Consider the following 21135-nt stretch of genomic DNA (forward strand, 5'->3'; position numbering starts at 1 on the left):
AGTATTTTTTACCAGTTTATTTTATTCTCTTGTTTTTTATAACTATAATGATCATATAAAGATGTGCCTTTACCTCTGTCAGGGACCAAGCAGTAAGACAACAGAACACAGGAGTGGTTTAAATAAACTAGGGTTTTTATTTACCCAAAAATCCGTAAAACATCATATAATAACAAGGCCTATAAAAGAGGTCAACAGAAAATACCTCAAAGAAACGTAACATGTGTTAACTCAACAAAACTGACCTGCTACAATGAAAATCCAAGGAACTTATATAGTGGCTTGGCCAAACCACGTTGAACCCAACTATAATTAATAGTCACATCATACACAAAGGACACTGACAAAACCCAAATCCCCCCTTTGACATGGAAGCAGGTGGTTTGTCCCAATCTGTCCCAATTGGCTCCTTGCAGTATTTAGGAATCCTCAGCGCTCGGCCACACCCTTTGCTGAACCAGGAAGTAACCTCCCCAAATGGACATGGTAACTCAAGAGACAAAGAAAGTAATTAATAAAAACAAATACTTGTGTTAGCTGTGCTAAAATGTTTGAAGTAATGTCAGATTACAATCAAATAAAGAGTTTACAATTTAGAGCAAATGTGTGGTGTTAATTGGCATGTTTTATTGTAGCTGCACTGAAGCAAAACTACTGAAGATGAGGATGCAGTGTAGTTGGTTTACCCTGTGTGGTTGTGGCCATCACAACCTCACTGGTTGTAGAAAAAGCTTCTTATATTCGTTAGCATAGCTAGCTAACCAGATGCTAATAACGACAAAAGTTATTGACTGTATGATCAGTATGAACAGATCGCCACTGGGCTTTCAACTAAAGACACAGCCACGCAAAAACTGCGGCATTTGTACGGCTCCTTATGGGTACTGCAATTTCTGAAGTGCTGGAGCGGCGTTCTGGTGCTCTCCGGCAGAACTGCACCCCTGTCAGACGAGACATATACCACGTGATGACACGTTAGGCTCGTGTTGTGTTCAAGGACCCTGACCTTGGCAAGGAAAAACAGGCACTCGCTTTTTTAATTCTTTTGCGGTCTAGATTTCTTTAAAAAAATGTTTTTGCGTGTGTTTATACATTACCTCGAGGGCTGTACCAAATGGTCTCGCGGGGCCAACGGTTCCCCACCCCTGTTTTAAACTGTTATTAGATTTAGATTGCAGCTGTAGGCTTTTGTAATACAAACATTGAAATACATGCAGAGGGTTTTAAAATCAAGTCAACATTTGTTTTTAAACATTTAAACATAAGATTTTTAGAAGGTTGATGTAATCCTTTCCAAAACCTGTTTTTAACAAATATTCTGCTTCATTCCAAACGTATAGGTGAAACCAAAACATAATTTTAACAAAATATATAAAAAGCTCCTGTCTGAGAGCGCCCGATCACTTATTGACAGGAGAGAGAGTAGTTACATGGGAATAGTTACATAGCGTCTTCCTGGTTGAACTTACGCTGAGCTTCATCTGTTGAATTTCATTGAGACGTCATTTATTCTTTGTGATTCCAAATATACTTTGCTGCGATCCTTTAGAAATACATCTTCATTCTTCATTACTTTCACAATTCACCTTCTTAATTTCACTGCTCTAAACATTCGAAATGTATTGCTACAATGTTTTGTCTGAATAATTATAACTGTAGGCAAATCCAATAATTATGGGGAGAATAGAGACGTGTTTACATGTCCCTTCCAATCAATGCATGATATTAAAGTGACAGTGTAGCTGAGGCAGAAATAGCAAACAAAGCATTAACAGTAATCAAAGCCGAAATCATTGGTTTCAATCTAAATGGAGCTTGTATTTTTTTTCTTAGTTCAAAATAAGTAATATTTCTTCAGGAAACCAGAACATTATGCAGCTGTAAGATAACTAGTTAATATAAATAATAAATCAAATCTATTCACAGTTTTCCTTCAACGCAACGTTTCAACTAATGGAAATATTCTCGATATGTTGTGGATGGTACTCTATACTTAAAATAAAAATGATTTGATACGATGTTTAATTCTCTCTCCCACCCCCTCCTCCCCCCAGACACCTGTCGGTCCCCCTGCCGGTGGGGGAGTGTGTGTTCAGCCTCAGCTGGCTGCTGCCCACCTACTTCCTGTTTGCGGTGACCTACGACGTCCTGCAGACGGTGGCCGACGTGGCTCACTACATCGCCGCTTACAGCCACAGTCAGGACACCCCCCCACACAACGTTACGGGGGGGCTGACAGCAACCAACGCCTCCATCCTGCTCTGATGAGGGGGGGGGGGGGGGGGGGGGGGTTTGGGTGTGAAGTGCCAACAAATCTGAAGCTTCGCAACAAGTGCTTTTATATAATATGATACGATGTAGACATTGTTTTGTTTTTGGGGCCATACTTTGGAGTTTTTGCACTTTCCCATGGCAACTTTTCAGATATGCTTTATATGTTGACAAAGCACACTTGTAAATATGACATACGTTTTATTTAAGTTATATACCTTAGACCATTGGTTCCCAAACTTTTTCTGTCAGGCCCCCCCTTTGGAGAAAAAAAAAAGTCGGGGCCCCACCCCCAACACAAATAGTCAGGCTCAGTGGCAGCGCCATAGATTTATTTTGGGGGTGCTGTGGCCCGCCCCACACTTTGGGAACCACTGTCTTAGACTATAGGTTGAATTACTGGCAATGCAGAGAATAACAAAGCATTTATTTAAATGACAATGTATGTTATAATGTTTAGTTTATTTATTATTATGAAATTATTCAATATAACCACTATAAATGTACCGTTTTGAATCACGCTCATCTTCTTTTATGCTAAAGCCACATGGTACGGCTTAAATCGACATGCATTGCAGATGACACCGGCTCAGTGTAGGGAAACCCAGAGTTTGTCGTTTGGAGCTATATGTAAGTTAAATCACTCCTCATGCGTTGCACACTGAGGCAGAAATGCACAAGTTATTTCAGGATTCATAATTCCTCTCTATTTATCCTCCCGACAAAACTTATAAAAGCTCTAACCTACAAAAGTGACATCATTATTTTTTTACAGCTAAATGATGTTCTTCAATCAGGCCTTATAATGTTCCAAGGCCAATCAGCTGTGAGCCCATAGGGACCGGGAACCTGTGTTCGCCCTGAAAAAAACTGAAAGGTTGACTTGAATTCAATGTATTGTGTCAACAGATTACACATAATTGTATTAGGTTAGTTAAAAGCAATAATATTGTGAACATAATGTATTTATTTAAACGTAATTGCTTTTAACTAACCTAATGCAGTGTTTTCTGGGGCCCGTATATACTAGGGCCCGTATTCTTTTTGTTTACGTCTCCTATTCACGTTATGACCGCTAGCTCTAAGGCGCTTCCACATTGCCTGTACTTCCTGGTTAAAGTGTAATTGCTATTACTTTGCATAGTGTCACCAGCTTTATCTACCTTTAATTGCCAAATAAACAGTTTTTAAGCTTTTGAATGAAGTTTTATTAAGTTATAACAGTTTTGTGATTGTTCTCATTGAATCAATGGTAGACACAGGTCTGCACTAAAAGTCTGATAATAAGGTGTTAACCCTCTATGCTGGCATGACTTTTTATTTTGGGAGGAACATTTTTTATCACCATGTGTTTTAGGAGCTTTGGGGTCCCTGATATTATATCAATTATAAAATGTGACCCCCCCTCAACCAGGGGTTGGTTTGTTGTCTCAGGGCAACAATGTGCTACGAGGGTATTGAAACACGAAGGATTTCTACAATTCAGAAGAAATTGAAAAAACAACTCTATATGAATTCAGAAGGGTGCGTGTGTGTGTGTGTGTGTGTGTGTGTGTGTGTGTGTGTGTGTGTGTGTGTGTGTGTGTGTGTGTGTGTGTGTGTGTGTGTGTGTGTGTGTGTGTGTGTGTGTGTGTGTGTGTGTGTGTGTGTGTGTGTGTGTGTGTGTGTGTGTGTGTGTGTGTGTGTGTGTGTGTGTGTGTGTGTGTGTGTGTGTTTAACCCTATCTTGACCTTCACTGTCCTCACTGTCAGGCGGAGTAGCCCTAACAGCCTGATCGTGTTCCTTCTGCCCTGTTTTGGTGTCCACTTCCTATAAATATCAGTAGATGGTAAAGTAAAAATATTGACTAGGTTTATCATTTTACAGCCGAGCACATTTGCACACTCGCATGATATTGCCTGGAAAAAAGTGGTCCAAGTGGCACAGTGTTGCCCTGAGGCAATGAACAAAAAAACATAGTTTTAGCTAATAAATAAATAGATAAGTCTTTAAACAATCAAATATAGTTCTTTACGTATTCATGCACATGCATGTATTTTTTATTTTAAGTTGTGTACATTTCTAACATGTTAAAAAGTGAAATGTATCTTACCAAGTGGTGGCCCTGAGTCCCCTGCAGCTTTGCTTGCAGAAAGGACTGCTCCACCCCCAGACAAAATGCCACACCCATATAATCCCTAATTTTATTGGACACCAGCATGTCAGGTGACATTGTGTATATTTAAAAAAATAAAAATATTTAGAGGGCCAGTGTGAGGTCGAAAAAAGTGGTTTGTTGCCTGAGGGCAACAGGATGCCGTAGAGGGTTTTTAAATAATCATTCAAATTTAAATTAGGAGAGCCACGAATTTGGCAATAGCTAGCTTGATAGCTCTAACATTCGGTAGATGGGAAGCTATGGTGAGTTAGTACACTCAGGGAGGTTTCATTTTGGATATGCAAATCCAGATTGTTGCAACTTCCCTTACATTAAGAAGAATAATATTCCTTTAGCTTTATGAACATACAGTGAGAGTAAAGCATGCCTCTTTAGTTTCATTGTGTGACCAGCATGAGGGACGTTCAAGCTCTCATTCAATGTTTTATTGGTCATATTTCTTGTGTTTTCACGTGAATAAAACACTGATTGTCACGGACTACATCATGTTGGTTCAGCATTTGTACGCACACTCAATAAAAACACAAAACTCTTATCAAAATATATTTTATTCTGGACTTTTGTTCCACTGATCTGAGTTAAAATGATAACAGATGGATGTGATGGAAATATGGGGGAGACGCTGGCCGCCGACATGACGTTCTGCTGACAGAGAAAGGCTGAGTCAGCAACTTTGGCCATCCGACTAAACTGTGGCACAGACCGGAGGAGTGAGATACTTTCAGAACTGTTGGCTCAAGTGCTCTAAACACAAGGGAGAAAAATGATGAAGTAACACAGGACTCTCAATAGGAACACATTGGGAGAAATGTCGAAATTATTAGAGGCGGACATTAAGTTAGTTTGCCATCCAAATGTTTTTCAGAAGCACAGCTCTGGCGAAGAATTGTATGTTTTTTGGTGTGGTTAAAACCTCTGTACCTAAAGCTTAAACTTAGTCGAATTGAAGGTTAAAATCCAATTCAAATGTATGATAACTTCAACATTTCATGATGGTGTGAGATGAGTTCACTTGTTTTCAGTCAAATATCACCAGAGAATAAATATTGTTCGACTCTGCCACTGCACAGGAAACATATATTTTAGACTTCTAACAATCGGACAGGAACAAAAAGCCAATTAGAAATGTCCCCTTCAAATTTGCACAGAAAAACATTTTTCAAAATAAAAGTCTAAAGTGTTCTTGATCAAATAAGACATACGAAAGTCCATATTCAACCAATGAAATGGCGTCTGCTTCCAGAGCAACCCTCTTCGTGACTGTAGCGAAAATAAAAGGGGAACCAGAAAAAGTCCCTAGAGTCTTTGCTTGATTGAAAAATTACAATTTTATTCAATTTAAAGAGTAACTTTTTTTCTGAATTGTCTTCTCTGTAGGCTGTCGTTTTCTGGGACAAAACTTCCTCCCAAAAAGATCCAAGCAAAAAAGAAAAGTAAAACATTTCTTTATTAAACAGACACATTTAGTGGTAATCTGCTCCGGGACACGTGTTCCGCAGTGAGGCGCCTCAGATCCGCAGCTCAGGGTTTGCTATTTGAAATAGCATCAAAGTAACAAAACAAAACATTTAAAAATGTATAGAACATGTAAATTAACACTGCCAATAAATCATCAATTCACATTTTGTTTTCAAATCTACAAAGAAATTACAAAAATGTAACTTTAAATTTGTCTTTAAAAGAGTATAAAATGTGTTGTCAGTAAGGAACCTCGGAGAAAAACGTGAAGCAGAACCGAGAGTGAGCGAGGGCAGAGTCCGATGCATTGAATGCACCGCTCCACATGTTTTGAATCTCTTTTACGTCACATCTCTAATGTCCTCCAGCGTGAACGCAGTGTCGTTATTCCCCCACAATTTGACAAGTAGCTGTTTATAAAAAAGAATGTCCAAATATTGCTGGGATCTGCTTTAGAGCTTGATTCTGAAGAGCAGCTTCCTGCCAGTGGGATTCAGGCTGCCATTTTGTATTTTTGAGTGTGATGTGAAGGCAGCTCAGTCACACCGAAGCCCCCCCCCCCCCCTCATGGATGTGCATGGTTGTGTTAATGAAACTGTTTCGTGTATTTATACGAGTTTTGGAGGCAGAGCTGTTCCACTAAAACCTTCCCAGAGTTCATAGCCACATGTGTCTAAATAGTATTCTCTGTTCTTTTTTCTGTTGCTTTTTTACTGAGAACTCACCCAATGAGTCACCTTTGATTGGAAAATAGAGACACTACGACTGCCACTGATGATGGCACGAAACTGTATCTGAGAATCTTTGTTTGCTGCGTTCACATGGAGAGGTTCAGACTGATTTGACTTTTATATTGACCAGCCAAAGTTAGAAAACCGTTAGTGTATGCCCCTTGCTTGTAATTATCTGAACTTAAGATGACATACACTAAAAACTGTCAGAAAACCGTCAAACGTGTCGCAAAAACAGATCACAAAGTCAGCTTCCCTGGCCATCCACAGTTAAATTCAACTTTAACTCGAAGTGTAAGGCGCCAGATATTTGAAATAAAAACGAATAACCATTTGAGAGTCCTTGTTTTCACTTGTTAGTCAATTGCAAACACACAGAGCAATAGAAAGTGTGTGAACGCTGCCAATCAGATGAAGAGCTTGAGTCCAGCTCCTTTGACTCTGTGGTTTTAGACGCTGAGAAGCTGCAAAAACATCCTCTTTTCCCAGCATACATCAGGGTATTCCATGGTTTGAGGCCTGAATCAAATTAGGTAAGAAGGTCAGCTGGAATCCTACTGGCTGGGGATGCAAACTCCACATTCAGATGAGTGGAGGTGAGCTTCCTGCTGATGTCATGAGTCCAGAGAGAAGCATCTAGATCAGAGTGCACAAGGAGCTGTTCTTAAAGCATCTAGATGGACGTCATGTGACAGGAGGATGTACAACATGAGCTACTGCATTCTGATGTAACCGTATGACCCACGAGAGAGAGTGTGTGTGTGTGTGTGTGTGTGTGTGTGTGTGTGTGTGTGTGTGTGTGTGTGTGTGTGTGTGTGTGTGTGTGTGTGTGTGTGTGTGTGTGTGTCCTTCTCCAATCCAGGAACCTCTGAGCTGACCAGCCTGTCCCCCTCCCCCCCGAAGATAAAAAATATAAAAACATTGAAACAAGAGATCAGAAATTTAAAAAAACTAAGTGCCGTCCTATTTTATGATGGAGGAGTTCGATATGTCTGCACGATGAGATCCAACGAGTAACAAAGAGCAACACTTTTTTCATTGTTTTGCATTTTGATGACGATGAGCGATGGTTTAAAGATCAAAAAAAGCAAAATAGCTTCCAAATGTTGGTACATATACGGATCTGTAACTTTTTTTTTTCGCCTATCAGTTTTTTTTCTTTTTTTCACTGCGTCCCTTCTGCATCTCTGTGAGAGTCTCTGTAAGAGAGGGGCCGTCCGTCCCCCCGGGTCCCTCCGTCTGTCCGGCTGTTCACCCCCGTCTGGACCTGCTGTGTGGGCTGCTTCCTGTTCCTGTTTCCTGCTTCCTGTCTGTCGGTGGGCGGGGCCGTGAGCGTGAGCAGGGCGAGGGCAGGGACAGTCATTTGGCTATGTACACATTCATGGTCGGTCCATGGCTTCCAACAAACAGCGGCGCTATTTCCGAAGGTCTAGTACACACACCTGGGACAGGAGGACAGAGACAGGAGGACAGGGTCAGAACGTGGACAGAACTGTCAGAATAAAAGCTGCAGAGGTCCTGAGTATACTCACAGATCCGTCTGACGCGCTGGCTCCCACTTTGTCCCCGGCTGCGTTCCAGCAAACCTCAAAGATCCCCCCCGTCCCTCTGTAGCTGTGGACTAAAGCGCCCGTCTGCACACACAAGGGACAAAGAGACATGGTTTCATAGTTTCCTTTTTCCTGTATTGCTGAATTTTGAACAAAACCGTAACCCAATGTTGTGCAGTTTCTAATTTCACAGGATGTCAAATTAAATAATGTACAGGAATAAAATGCTGCTTATTGTAACAATAAATAAATGTTAAGCATTCATCTGTTTGTATTTTATCATTTCAATAAACTGTATTTATTCCTTTACAGTATTTCATTTAACATTTGGTTTTAGCTCATGGTATTCTATTTTACATGTATGTCGTTTTCTTCTTATACTTTTACTTGCACAGCATTTGTCACTTTGCACTATTTTATTCCTATTATGGTTCTTTTTGCACTATTTTAATTGTTTTATTATTGTATGTCTTATATATATTCATGTTGCATTGTTGAAGGAGCCTGGGACTGCAGTTGATCCATGCCATAACAACACTGGAGCTACTGTGACAGTAAAGCCTTGACTCTGAATCTTTTAACCAGTTGAGCCCCGAGCCTGTTTTCCAGGCCTCAGGCTCGAAAAGGACATTCCCAGAACAAATGACCATATCTTCCCTTCTAAAAGGGTTACATTAATAATCTTTTCTCTCAAAGTAATGATAAACCTGTGAGTTGGATGTAGAAAAGTCAGAATCAATATAGATGTTTTTATTTTAAATTAAATTCAGATTGAACACAGTAAAAAAAAATGTAAATGATAGTTTTAGTCCAAAAAAAAGATGACTTATAGTGAAAACCACCCTTGAATGATGGGATAGTAGACTAAAAGCTTTAGGTCTCCGAACTACAACATATGATAATAATCTTTAGAGGGATTTAGAAGAAAAAAAACACTTCTGGAGTCATTTGGGTGGATTTGCCATATCTCTGGCCCCCCTCGGTCGATTTTGATGATTGACACCTCATTTTTACCATTAGAGCCAATAGAATCGAGGGGAAGTTCCTAAAATCCATCCAAACATTACCCATTGGTGAATGAGTGATGCGTAGCCAGAATGCCCCGGAACCGGAAGCTGCGATACACTCTGTTGGCTACCATTAGCAGCTAATATGAAATCTCCGTTATTGACATAAATATGAAGATGGATTATCAGTAATCATTTCAAAGTGACACAGACACATTGGATTAACCTTCAGCAGCGCTGTTATCGTTTTAATGCCATTGAACACAACTTTTGATCAGAACAACAGCAAGACTTATTTTCTGATTTGGTCCCGTAAAGCTAATTTTGTTGTTGTTGTTTGTTGTCATTTCGCCGCGAGTTCTGATCGCTCTGTGGTGATACTAATATCTGTAGAATCTGTGGAATCTCATCTTGCTAATCAATATCTTGTTTGCGCAGATACAATAAGCAATAAGGGTATTTTAACGTGAGTTCTGTGCTAAGTGCGTTAGCATTTTTTCGCTCAGGGCTCATTTAGATGCTTCTTGTGAGACTTGTGTTTTGTTTCGGTAAAAATGGTTCGTATCATTAGTTAGCTGAGTTTCTTCCCGTTAATCTGGTATCACACATTAATAGGTTTTTAAATGTTAAGAAGCCCTGAGACACAGTTTTTTGTCAGAAATGTATCATTGAAGAAAAGAAACTGCTGGTGGAGCATTAAAGTATTTATTTTTCTATCCAGTGGTTACAAAAACATGTAACAACATTATTTTGTAACCACTGGATTAGATTTTTGCATTTTATCCATGGTATTTATTTTTGTTTTAATACTCTTTTTTTCAAAATTGGATTTCCATGTTATGTTATTTTATTTATAAGTCCTTTTAGGTTTTATTTAGTGTTAATATTTGCAGCTTCCTCTACGTAAAGCTGCATATTTGGCTGTATAAATGAATAACAAGTTAAACATGTAGTGTTACAGATTCAAAAGAGAGGGATCAGTAGATGTCCACATGGTGATAGTATAATGCTGGCTCTTTAATGACTAAGTGTCCATCTATAGAAGTGTTACGTGCATCTTGTAAGAAGGAACCTGTTGAGGGGCTTTCACTATTGAGCTTGATTTGCTCCGTCATGCAGTGGAAGTGTGTCATGTTTGCCCGAACAGAGGGACGTCACTATAGAAACACCTTCCTCCAGTAGCTGCAGACAGACCCAAAGATAACGTTCCCCTGATGTTTCATAAAAGTGCATTTATGCTGTTGAAGCTACACAGCTGGCCTCATCCTCTGTACCTGTGTATTCCAGATGTGCACACATTTGTCGAAGGAGCCGCTGGCCAGGTGGCGCCCGTCGGGGCTGAAGGCCACGCTGTAGACGGGCTCCTGGTGCTTGGTCAGCGTGTGGATGCAGATCCCCCGCTCCACGTCCCAGAGACGGACCGTGGAGTCAAACGATGCACTGTGGACACATGAGAGGGGGGGGAGGGAGGGGGAAGTGATCAAGACATGCTTTCTAAAATGTGGACTAATAAAACAATTGAGGTTTTAGATCTCTGGGTTTAACTGAGACATTTTGATTATCTGCAATATTGCAATAAAAGAATGTAAAAAGTGTTCCAGATGTAGCTCGATGGGTACGTCCATCAGATGTGTGCCATTAATGATACAAATCATGTAAATGTAATATCATAAGGAGTTTCAAAAGCTCTCATTGTGGACAATTAGTATGGACAGCATTTTCAAATTCGGATGCATTTGTATTAGATGTTTACGGTGACAGACATAAACAACTGGGTGTAATCAGTACACTGACCCCTGACTGTATACTTTTTTTTTTACTCTTTACCCCTGTTGAACTTTTTTTTCTCCAATATTTTATTAAAAAAGGCACACTTTAATCAAATAGAAAAAATAATAATAATAATAACTCAATTGAAATGTAGATAACAATGTATCTAATGCTTTCAGTAAAGCAGGCAGGGGGCTGGCTGAACATCTGCTGTGTGAGTGGCTAACTAGCGTAGCATTCTGATGCTGTGACTCTCACCTGGCTAGCATGAGGTTAGCGCTGGGGTTGTTGGTTCCAGGCCCGGTTGGACTCCATTTGATGGTGTAAATCTCTTTACTGTGGGCCTGCAGGTCATGGACACACGCGTCCTGCTTCATACTCCAGATCTGCAGGAGAAGAAGAAACATTGAGAAATGTATCCAAAACTCTAATTGATCATTAAATGACATCGGTTTTAACAAGCAGAAGAACATTTATTTATCAAAAAGTGGGACCAGGGAAGAAACTTTAAACAGAAAAAAAAATGGTTGTTCTTGTGTAATGAAGAAGTTTAGCATTATATAAAACTGGAGAAGCTTAGTTTTCAGTTACTCATATGAAATGCTTTAGTCACATATCGACAGGCAATCATTTGCACCCCATTACTCACTTTGACGTGAATGTGGGTATAGTGCTTGAAACACATAGGAAATGATAAAAGAAAGAAAGAAATGTCCCAACGAGGCTAATGCTTCACGCTGTGCATCATGTAGTGCTGTTTAACTCTGCAGAGAATTCAAATTCACATGTACTGTAATTAAGTTGATTTATAGCTCGTTGTAAAACCACTAACTCCGACATCTGAACAGACATTTAGAAGGATGTGTTGAAGAGCAGGGGAGATGGATGCCCTTTCCAGAATCCCCAGTCATCATGATCACATCATTACTTTCTTTATGACTCAGCACTCTGAAGTCAGAGTGATATTTCACCGTGGCATCAGAGCTCACCTTCAACGTCATGTCGTCTGAGCAGGAGGCCAGCAGGTTCCCTGTGGGGTCCCACTTGATTGCATTTACTTCATTCTGGAGGGAGAAGAGAGTTTGTTTGAGATGTGTGTGTGTGTTCGTTTCAGAAAAAATCTCAGAATTGATGCTAACTTTAGATCCAATGTAATGCTAATAATATCATCAAAACAGTATGTAGATCAAATACTCAACACTAAAAAAACAGAACCGTTGATTTTAATTACATGTATTATGTCAACAGATTTCACATACTTACATAAGATTAGTACTTTTTTTATTTAACCGTAATATTATGGCTTTCAACTAACCTAATGACCTTTCATAGGATGCAAATGAGTATTAAATATACATCACACACACACACACACACACACACACACACACACACACACACACACACACACACACACACACACACACACACACACACACACACACACACACACACACACACACACACACACACACACACACACACACACACACACACACACACACACACACACACACACACACACACACACACACACACACACACACACACACACACACACACACACACACACACACAACTCACTGTGTGTCCCTGGAATGTTTTGATGGGCCTGTCCTGTCCCAGTTTACACACGTGGATGCACATGTCTGTGCTGCAGGAGGCGAACGTGTTGTTGCTCTGCCAGTCCACGTCGAGTGCCGGAGCTGTGAGGGCGAGTTAGAGACACACGTGAGAGAGATCCAAACACAGCGGGAACATTGTGAGTGACAGGAAGTGAGGCTGCTGTACCTGAGTGGAAGGGAAACTGTTGTTTGGCTTCTCCTGTGTGGGCATCCCATATGATTGTTGTCTGGCAGGACACATGCACATGTTCAGTTAGAGCTAACAGGGACTACACAGCACACACATGAGAAATAAGGCTGCAGGTTAACTATTTACTGAACACTTCCTGCTTTACCTTGTCTACTCCTGCACTCAGGATAAAATTGCCTTTTTTATTCCACTTTAGGGCGAAGATGGGACCTTTGTGCTGGCCCAGTGTGCTGGCCAGGTTCCCTGTGAAGCAAGACAGGAGGGGAGGAAGCAGTTAGTATCATAAGAAAAAAGAAGTCCCTCCCCATAGGCCGAGGAGCACGAGGTGGAGAGTTGTGATTATAAATATTGTTACAGTGACATTATGAAAACTGCTGGTACTTTGACAATGCTTATCCGGTGGCAGAGGGATAGTACTGGTTTTCTGTTTTTTGGCTGCATAGTTTATTATAGACTTATTATTGGAACTGACAACATAAAAAAAAAAGACCAGCCTCAGCATAATGTATTCAAAATGCACTTACACATCCAAAATGATCAAACTAACTGAAAAGGCAAAAGTGTCCCAAGGGTTAATGGTCTACTCTAAATTACACGTCAGAACCTTGGTGACAATATGCAAACTTGCCTTTAGGTGGCAGCATTGCTCAATAAACAGCCATGAAGCACACAGCCTGTAGTCCATCAGTGCACATCGTACACTTTAACTCTTGATATAACATATTCCCCCGGATGTATGATTTTGCTCGTTTTTCTGAGATAATGGTGATTAAATGAAGTCAGCTCACCGTCCTTCGTCCATATTCTGGCAAAGCCGTCATACGAGCCTGTCGCTAGCAGTGTGCCTTCGCTCTGCATAAAGAAACAGAGAAGTTAAAGAGTGTGTCAGAGAGTGTGTGTGTGAGAGTTATTTGAATACAGCTGTCTGAACTGTGTTTTACAGCTGCAGAATCAGCCTTACTGAGTCCAGGCTGAAAGAATGTAAGGAGAGGTCTGCGTTGGTCTCTGCCCTTGGCCCAGGTTTACAATCCACTGGCTGAGCCAAAGGAAAATTCCTCTCTGATGATCTCCCGCTTTTACAGCTCATCATCAGTAACGTACAGGGAGCTTTGGGAGTCCCTATGGGAGGGGCTTTGGGTGCAATTTGCCTTTCTGTTGCGCACAGGAGTGTACGTGCATTTTCTGTCTTTATATCTCCTTAGTGTTCAAATGTTTAACATAAGTATAAATAAATAAGTAAAAAGGCATACATTATGGCTTTGAAGCAGCATGACAACATGAAATCGCACAACAACAAAAAACACTTCTGCCATTATTGCAACTGCAGCCCAGCATGGTGACCCACATGTTACACGGTGTGTCTGTCAGCGTGCTTACATTCCAGTCTAGCGAGGTGACGTCTTTGTTGCTGGGGACGTCCTGCCCCCCCTCTCGTATGCAGTGTCTCAGCACCAGCTGTGTGGAGCTGCTCGTACTGTTCTCACTCAGATTCCAGATACGAGCCGTCGAGTCCCCAGACCTGACACACACACACACACACACACACACACACACACACACACACACACACACACACACACACACACACACACACACACACACACACACACACACACACACACACACACACACACACACACACACACACACACACACACACACACACACACACACACACACACACACACACACACACACACACACACACACACACACACACACACACACACACACACACACACACACACAATGTTGAAAATGTAAACATCACACTGAAGCTGGACACAGGCTAAAATCATCATCACAATGTCAATAACAAATATTTTAACATGATTTACAGAAAAATCAAACAGATGTTTCTCAAAGTCAACAGTGTTCCACTAGTATGCGTTACTTTAGCAAACTTGAATTTATACAAAAGTAGCTCCTTTTATTAGCTGAGTTCAGAGTCCTACATTTAGATGACTGCGTTAAACTCTAAATGATCATATTATGGCACCAGGATTCACTGAAATCTTTTTAGTTAACAACAAATAAACTCAAGAGGCGTTGTAGCATCACCTCCTGTTCTGTATAAGAAAGGCAGAGAAAGGAACTACCGTCATTTTCGGACTATAAGGCGCACCTGAATGTAAGCCGCAGCAGCTAAATTGAATGATGTGTACATATATAAACCGCACTGGACTATAAGCCGCAGGTGTTTTAATGTTTAATTACCATATGTAAGGGTTCGTGCACAGAGGGGATTGTCGGGAAAGAGATGGCTGTTTGAGGAAGTTCCCGTTTATTAACATTTCAACAAACAAGTTGCATATTTGCATAACGTATTCAAGTGTTACCATTTAGTGCAATAGTAGTTACAGAACATGTACTGTGCTGTATAAACTGTACTGTATCACATAGCGTTTCAGACACACAAACTTTTCAACTTTCAAACTTAAACGGTGCGCTCCCAGCGCACGTACCGGCAGTGATCTACAGCAGTGGTTTTCAACCAGTGGTACGGGGACAAACTGTCTCGCTCTTGTAATGTCTGTCTGTCTTGCTCTCGTTCTGTCTCTCGTACCACTCTCGGTTCCACTTTTACTTTTGCGCGCTACCTGTCTCACTCTTTTCCGGCCTCCAGCTTTTCCTGCTGGAGCCCGCCGCTTAAAGGTGGGGGTCCGTGGACCGGCCATAGAGCCCATAGAGTTAAAGGTGGTGGACTGTAACCTGTAAAATCCATAGATTTAGGAGGTCCCCTAGTGGCCGTTAGCTGTAAAATTCCATAGATTTAGGAGGTCCCCTAGCGGCTGTTAGCTGTAAAAATCCATAGATTAGCCGCACCGTTATATAAGCCGCAGGGTCGAAAAATGGAGGGAAAAAAGTCACGGCTTATAGTCCGAAAATTACGGTAGCTGTTGTTGCCTCATACAGAGTGAGCGTGCAGTGTCAGAGAAGAGGTAACTCACCCTGAAGCCAGCAGGTCGCTGACGGGGTTCCAGGCACAGATGAAGACTTCTGACTCGTGGCCCCTCAAGACCATGGCCTTGTTCTGAGGGATCTCTACGTCTCCGTCCACCTCCATCAGGTCTGCATGGTTATCTAAGCACACGGCAAGGCAGGAATGTTTCAAGTATATATACTGTATATAGCATCAAACCAAGGTGAAAACACATTGGCCATCACTCGCCACGTCCCGTATCTCTTTGTAAGCATATCACTCACTAGCTAAGGCATGGGCTCCGTTCTCCTCCCCGTTGGCAGTATTCTCTCCGTTCTTGGCATTGCCGGCGATGCTCCCTCCGGTGGCCGAGGTCGGGGCTGAAGCGGCCGCCTGCTGCTGCGCCATTTTATCTCTGTAGGCCTGCTGCCGCGTCTGAACAACGTCCGGCATAACTGCGTCGATCAGAGACAGAGACTCTATGGGCCGCCCGTCAAATAGTGTGCCATCCTAAAGAGAGGAGGAATAAACAGTTAGGGAGGAGAAGAGGAGAGAGCCGAGAGGAAAGACGAGTCGAAAGAGGAGGAGACAAGGAATTAAGGAGAGAAGAAGAGAAGAGAGGGAGGCCAAGGAGAAAAAAGGTGACAAACATGTAATACGGTGAGAAGAAGAGAAGAGACAAGAAAAGGAGGAAGGAAAAATATGAGAATAGAGGAAAGGATACATGGATAGCAGGAGGAGAAGATAAATGATGGGAGAGGGGAAGGGGCAAGGAAAGTAGACACGAGGACAGGAGAAAGGGACCGTAGAAGAGACAAGGTAGGAAGAGCAAAGAGAGAAGGAGAGGAAGAGAGGTAAGGAGATTGTAGGGGGAGGACACAAGGAGAGAAACGACAACAAAGGGAAAGCACATAAGGAAAGAGGAAGAGGAGACGAGAAGGGAGAGGAAATGGAAAAGGATGGGAGAAGAGGAGATAAAGAGAGGGGATAAGCAGTGTAGAGGAGAGAGAAGTGTTTCCGTGTTGTTTGTTGTGCCTCACCTCGTTGATGCTGACTTCAGCCTCCACATACTGCAGGCCCTTCTGGATGATGCTGATCAGGGCAGCAGGGGGCACCAGAGCTCCATTGATGTTGGACTGGCTGATGTGACTCTCTATACCGAAAGTGAACGCTGAGTGGGAGAACCCTGGAGAGGAGAGCAGGCATTTCATCTCATCTCATACTGTACAAAACAGTAAATAGCATTTCCTTCATGATTTACTTAGGGACTATATCTTACGTTTCCTCCACTGCCATCTTGATCCTTGCACACGAGTGCTACTAACCTTGTTCTCTATTCATACTCGTCCACATGTTTCTTTCAGAGGTGTTTCTTTTCTAGATAACTCCCCCATCATAGACGACAGATACCCTTTACGGTGTTAATGAAACAGTGGTGTAAGAAGTTCTCAGATCCTATACTTAAGTCAAAGTAGTCAATAGTAAATACTCTGTTCAAAGTAAAAGTCCTGCATTCAAAATATTAGTAAATAAGTAAAAGTACAAAAGTATACAAAATACCAAATGTCAAATGGCTCACTATCCACAGTGGTCATTTTCAGAAAATAAAAAAGAATTAGTGACGCATTAATGTGTCTTTAATTGTAATTGTTCAGTGTTTAAAGATGGCATAACATGAATCCCTTTTTATAATGCAAGGCATTTCTATCCATAGCAGTACAGTATAGTGTATCAGTTGATTTATTATGTTATGAATAATATAAACCTGCAAAAGTCATTAGTAACTATTGTTGTTAAATACAATGTAGTGAGTAAAACATGCAATATTTGCTTCCAAAATGCAGTGGAGTAGAAGTACAAATTAGCATAACATATAACTTTATAGCACGGGTGTCAAACTCAATTTCATCACGGCCACATTCGCATTATGGTTGCACTCAAAGGGCCGGTAGTAACTTTAACACTATATAAAAATATATATATAAATATTTCATATATATAAAATAATGTATTACATTACATGATTGCCTCTGCATTGGATTGTTATTGGATAGGGTAATAACTTCATAATTAACTCGGTCTGAAAGCAGAAGTCTGGGGCAAATAATTGCAAGTCTCTTCAGTGAGAATGTCACAAAATGATTTTAAAAGACATTTTGAAAAGGCATATTTAGAAGAAAAAAAGTCAAATTTGAGAAAAAAGTCAAATTTGAAATGCATTGTGCTCAATGTAAGGGCAACGTGCTTCTGTAAATCGCCATGTAACCGTATAAAAAACATATTATATTCTTTGCAAGCTCTTGTGGGGCCACTTGAAATGAAACCGCGGGCCGGGTTTGGCCCCCGGGCCTTGAGTTTGACACCCCTGCTTTATAGGGTCTGAATAGGCCAACTCGTTGCCAGCTCAGTAGCCTTTTGGGACGCTTACCACTGGACGTGTAAATGTGAATCATTCTCATCGTGTCTGCTGTATTATTACACATGACAGCTGAAGCCTTTGTCCATATAGAAACACATAGTAATTGTGTACATTATTTATGTGTCAATTAAAATATGTTCAATAGACAAACAGGATCTTTGTGTTAAATGTAGAGGATCAAAAGGCCTGTCATTATTTGACGTACCACTTCTGTGTTTCAATAAAAGATTAAACAAGAATGTAAACCTGACGGAATGTTTTTGATTTATGTTAGCCATCTGTGCCAAAAGTATATGATATGAGGCGTGGGATGTTAAGTTTCACACGGTTCATTGACACACATGTGAGAGTGTATTCTGCACTGATACAGGGTTACAAAGTGCAGCGCAGTGGATGAAAGGTCAGTGTCACAAAGGTTAGGAAGCCGGCATTTATTAGTGACCAGTGACATATTTTAAAGACTTTAACTATGAGGTTTCCCTCTCTGTCCGAAAAGCACCACCAATAATACAAATGTTTACTCCCAATGTGCAGGTCAGGGTTTGGCATTACAGCCTTTAGCACAGTTCTTAGTGTAAATACAGTCTATGCATTTAGGATTGATGTAGTAGTGGATAACCCACCCCCCACTGTATACACACTGCAGACAGACAGTGAGTGTGTGTGGCGCTGTTCTCTCTTCAATCTAAATGTTCCTTTCATACACCCAGCTGACCCACACACATGGTATTGTGTAAACACAACCACCCAGTTCCCCAACAAGCTAACATGCAACTTGTTGAAAGAATCAAACAGAGACAGGCGTTTCTCTCATGTGTGGAGTCATGCAGGGGAACGATACAGACACAATATCAGAAAAAAATGTTATCAAATATATGAAATGGTACTGCTATAAAAACATTTATTTGGCTCTAAATATAAATAAAAAAATCATGTTCCCAGCGAATTATCTTTACTGTTTTGTTGGGGTTTTTTGCTAAATAATACACTTCTTAAAGACAAGAATTGCTTCTCATCACTTTGGTGAAACTTTGACCAAATGTTAGTTTACCATAGGTCAAAGCAAGTTCATAGTGTTCTTTAAAAAAAATGGGACCTGACAGTGAGGCAATGTTTTTACACATATCTACTTTTGGACTTTCATAACTCATTCAAGTTTTAGGATTGGTTTGATTTTTGATGTTTTTCTAATCAAAAGCCTTGAAAATAGTTGTTTGACCACTCAGAGCCACCGTTCATGCTAACAGCATCAAGACACAGAGCACTCTTGGACAAACACAGTGAAGAACACAGGGGTGCGTAACTGCGTAAAGGTGATGGCAGCTGTGGCAGAACAGCTTGGAATTCAGATATGATTGCTAAACATAGATGATGTGCTAAGTGTAGCTTAATTATAGCTTTTAGCTAATGTCATTCACTTTTTAGCGATGAGATCGGCGCTATCTGTTGCACTCATGTTATTAATTCAGTTGCTAGCAGGCTTGACTTTCAATAGAACGCAAACGTATTGATTTAATCTCATATGGAAAATCTTCTTAACAAATATGATCATGAAACCGGATGCAGAACACACATTTCTGGGGTAATCAATCTAATGCTTGGTGGTGACTTTGAACTTCAATCATCTCAAATTATGAACTTCATTTAGAAACTAGAGAATGCAATTCCTGAAGAAATTGCTAGTGGGAATGCTTTATGCTGAAAATCTGACGCTAAACTGCTATGCTGAAATGTGATGTGTAAGAAGAAAGTGAATAATTTAGATTAAAATGATACATGAATACTGGGGGCTTGAATGTGTGATGAGAGAAGAAAAGAAAGTAAAAAGGCTTGGAAAAGCAGCAGAATATTTGAACTGCAAACTTCTGAACTAACTTGATGGCGAATGATCTGTCGCCATGGCAACGGCATTTGATGACACCCCATAATACGCTTAGATGCGTTGATGGCTGCATCGTTACCAAACCTGTGAAGTTTTGGGGCGTTTGGAGCAGTTTCACTGAAGTTATGAGAAAGCCGTGTTTCATGGTGACTGTGGCTGTGAGGGAGTGCGGTCGTCTTTCAACCAGAAGGTTGTGGGTTCGATCCCAGCCCATGCAGTCAACATGTCGATGTATCCTTGGGCAAGATACTTAACCCTGAGTTGCTCCCGATGGCATGGCCAACGGTGTGTGAATGTGTGTGAATGTTAGGTCCTAGAGTAAGGTACACTGCTCTGTATGAATGGGTGTGAATGGGTGAATGACATGTAGTATGTAAAGCGCTTTGAGGGGTCTTAAAGACTGGATAAAGCGCTATATAAGTACAGTCCAATTACCAATTACCATGGCGAGCATTGTGTTGCCATGGCAACGGCATTTGAAGAAATCTCAAAACTGTCCCGTAGATGTCTTCACGGCTGGACTGTTTGCACACTGCTATCTGAAGTCTGCTGCTCTGAGCATGTCAGTAGGAGTGATGACATCATCGTGTTCCATTACACAGGTGTTTATAGTTGAGCTAACGAGCTCTGTAGAGATCAAAGGCTTCATTGTTCTGAATGAGAGATAAACCTCTTACATGTGAACGTTTTGTGGAAGAACGTAACAGATATCTGTGAAATTTCAAAACGTGAAGCATGTCAAGGAAGTTGAGTATCTGAAGTGTAATGTTTGTGTAGTTTCGGGTTAATAATGTGGCCTTTTTGGCAGTTTAACTTAAGGTGTGCGGCTGCTGCAGTGAGGAAATATCTGCCTGAAATTACAATGGGGTTTAATGGAGGAATGTTGAACGTTTTTGTCACTTCATGCCCTCAAAAAGCATTTTGTTTAATTATTTTTGCTTAATTATTTTTTCATTTTTCAAGCTACGAGATGTTTTCCTACGTTTGTCATGATAAATGATGTCTCAGGAATGTAGGGTTTGGGAATTATGGCAGTTTAAAAAAAAATATATGAATGCGAAATTCAAGCTGTCCTCCAATCTAGCTGTGACATCACACACTCTAGTTAAAGGGGACCTATCATGCAAAATGCACTTTTGTACATCTTTTAT

General features: G+C 40.9%; 1 protein-coding gene and 1 long non-coding RNA gene across 2 annotated transcripts; one reads left to right on the forward strand and one right to left on the reverse strand.

The window, feature by feature from the left end:
• Positions 1-6: 6 nt before the first annotated feature.
• On the forward strand, positions 7-3467 carry LOC307020139. Its single transcript, XR_013802784.1, has 2 exons — positions 7-507; positions 2055-3467. It is a non-coding gene; the product is annotated as an uncharacterized lncRNA (long non-coding RNA).
• A 1492-nt stretch (positions 3468-4959) lies between these two features.
• Positions 4960-21115, reverse strand: tbl1xr1a (TBL1X/Y related 1a). Its single transcript, XM_079651183.1, has 13 exons — positions 16724-21115; positions 15968-16193; positions 15712-15844; positions 14138-14279; positions 13549-13612; positions 12906-13003; positions 12737-12797; positions 12530-12651; positions 11935-12009; positions 11204-11331; positions 10450-10615; positions 8151-8252; positions 4960-8060 (listed from the first exon to the last, which is right to left on the reverse strand). Exons 1-13 carry the CDS (start codon positions 16892-16894, stop codon positions 8034-8036), a joined length of 1515 nt encoding a protein of 504 aa, XP_079507309.1. The 5' UTR covers positions 16895-21115; the 3' UTR covers positions 4960-8033.
• Between the last annotated feature and the right edge of the window lie 20 nt (positions 21116-21135).

Source organism: Notothenia rossii (genome assembly GCF_949606895.1).
Source record: "Notothenia rossii genome assembly, chromosome: 1".
NCBI classification, from domain to species: Eukaryota; Metazoa; Chordata; class Actinopteri; order Perciformes; family Nototheniidae; genus Notothenia; species Notothenia rossii.

Coding starts and splice junctions, on each gene's coding strand:
- tbl1xr1a (XM_079651183.1), bottom strand. CDS start 16,894: ATGAAATGCCTGCTCTCCTCTCCAGGGTTCTCCCACTCAGCGTTCACT. Junction 15,845..15,967: donor CGGAGCCCATGCCTTAGCTA/GTGAGTGATATG, acceptor CCGTGTGCTTAG/ATAACCATGCAGACCTGATG. Junction 8,253..10,449: donor TGCACATCTGGAATACACAG/GTACAGAGGATG, acceptor TTGTGTGTGCAG/ACGGGCGCTTTAGTCCACAG.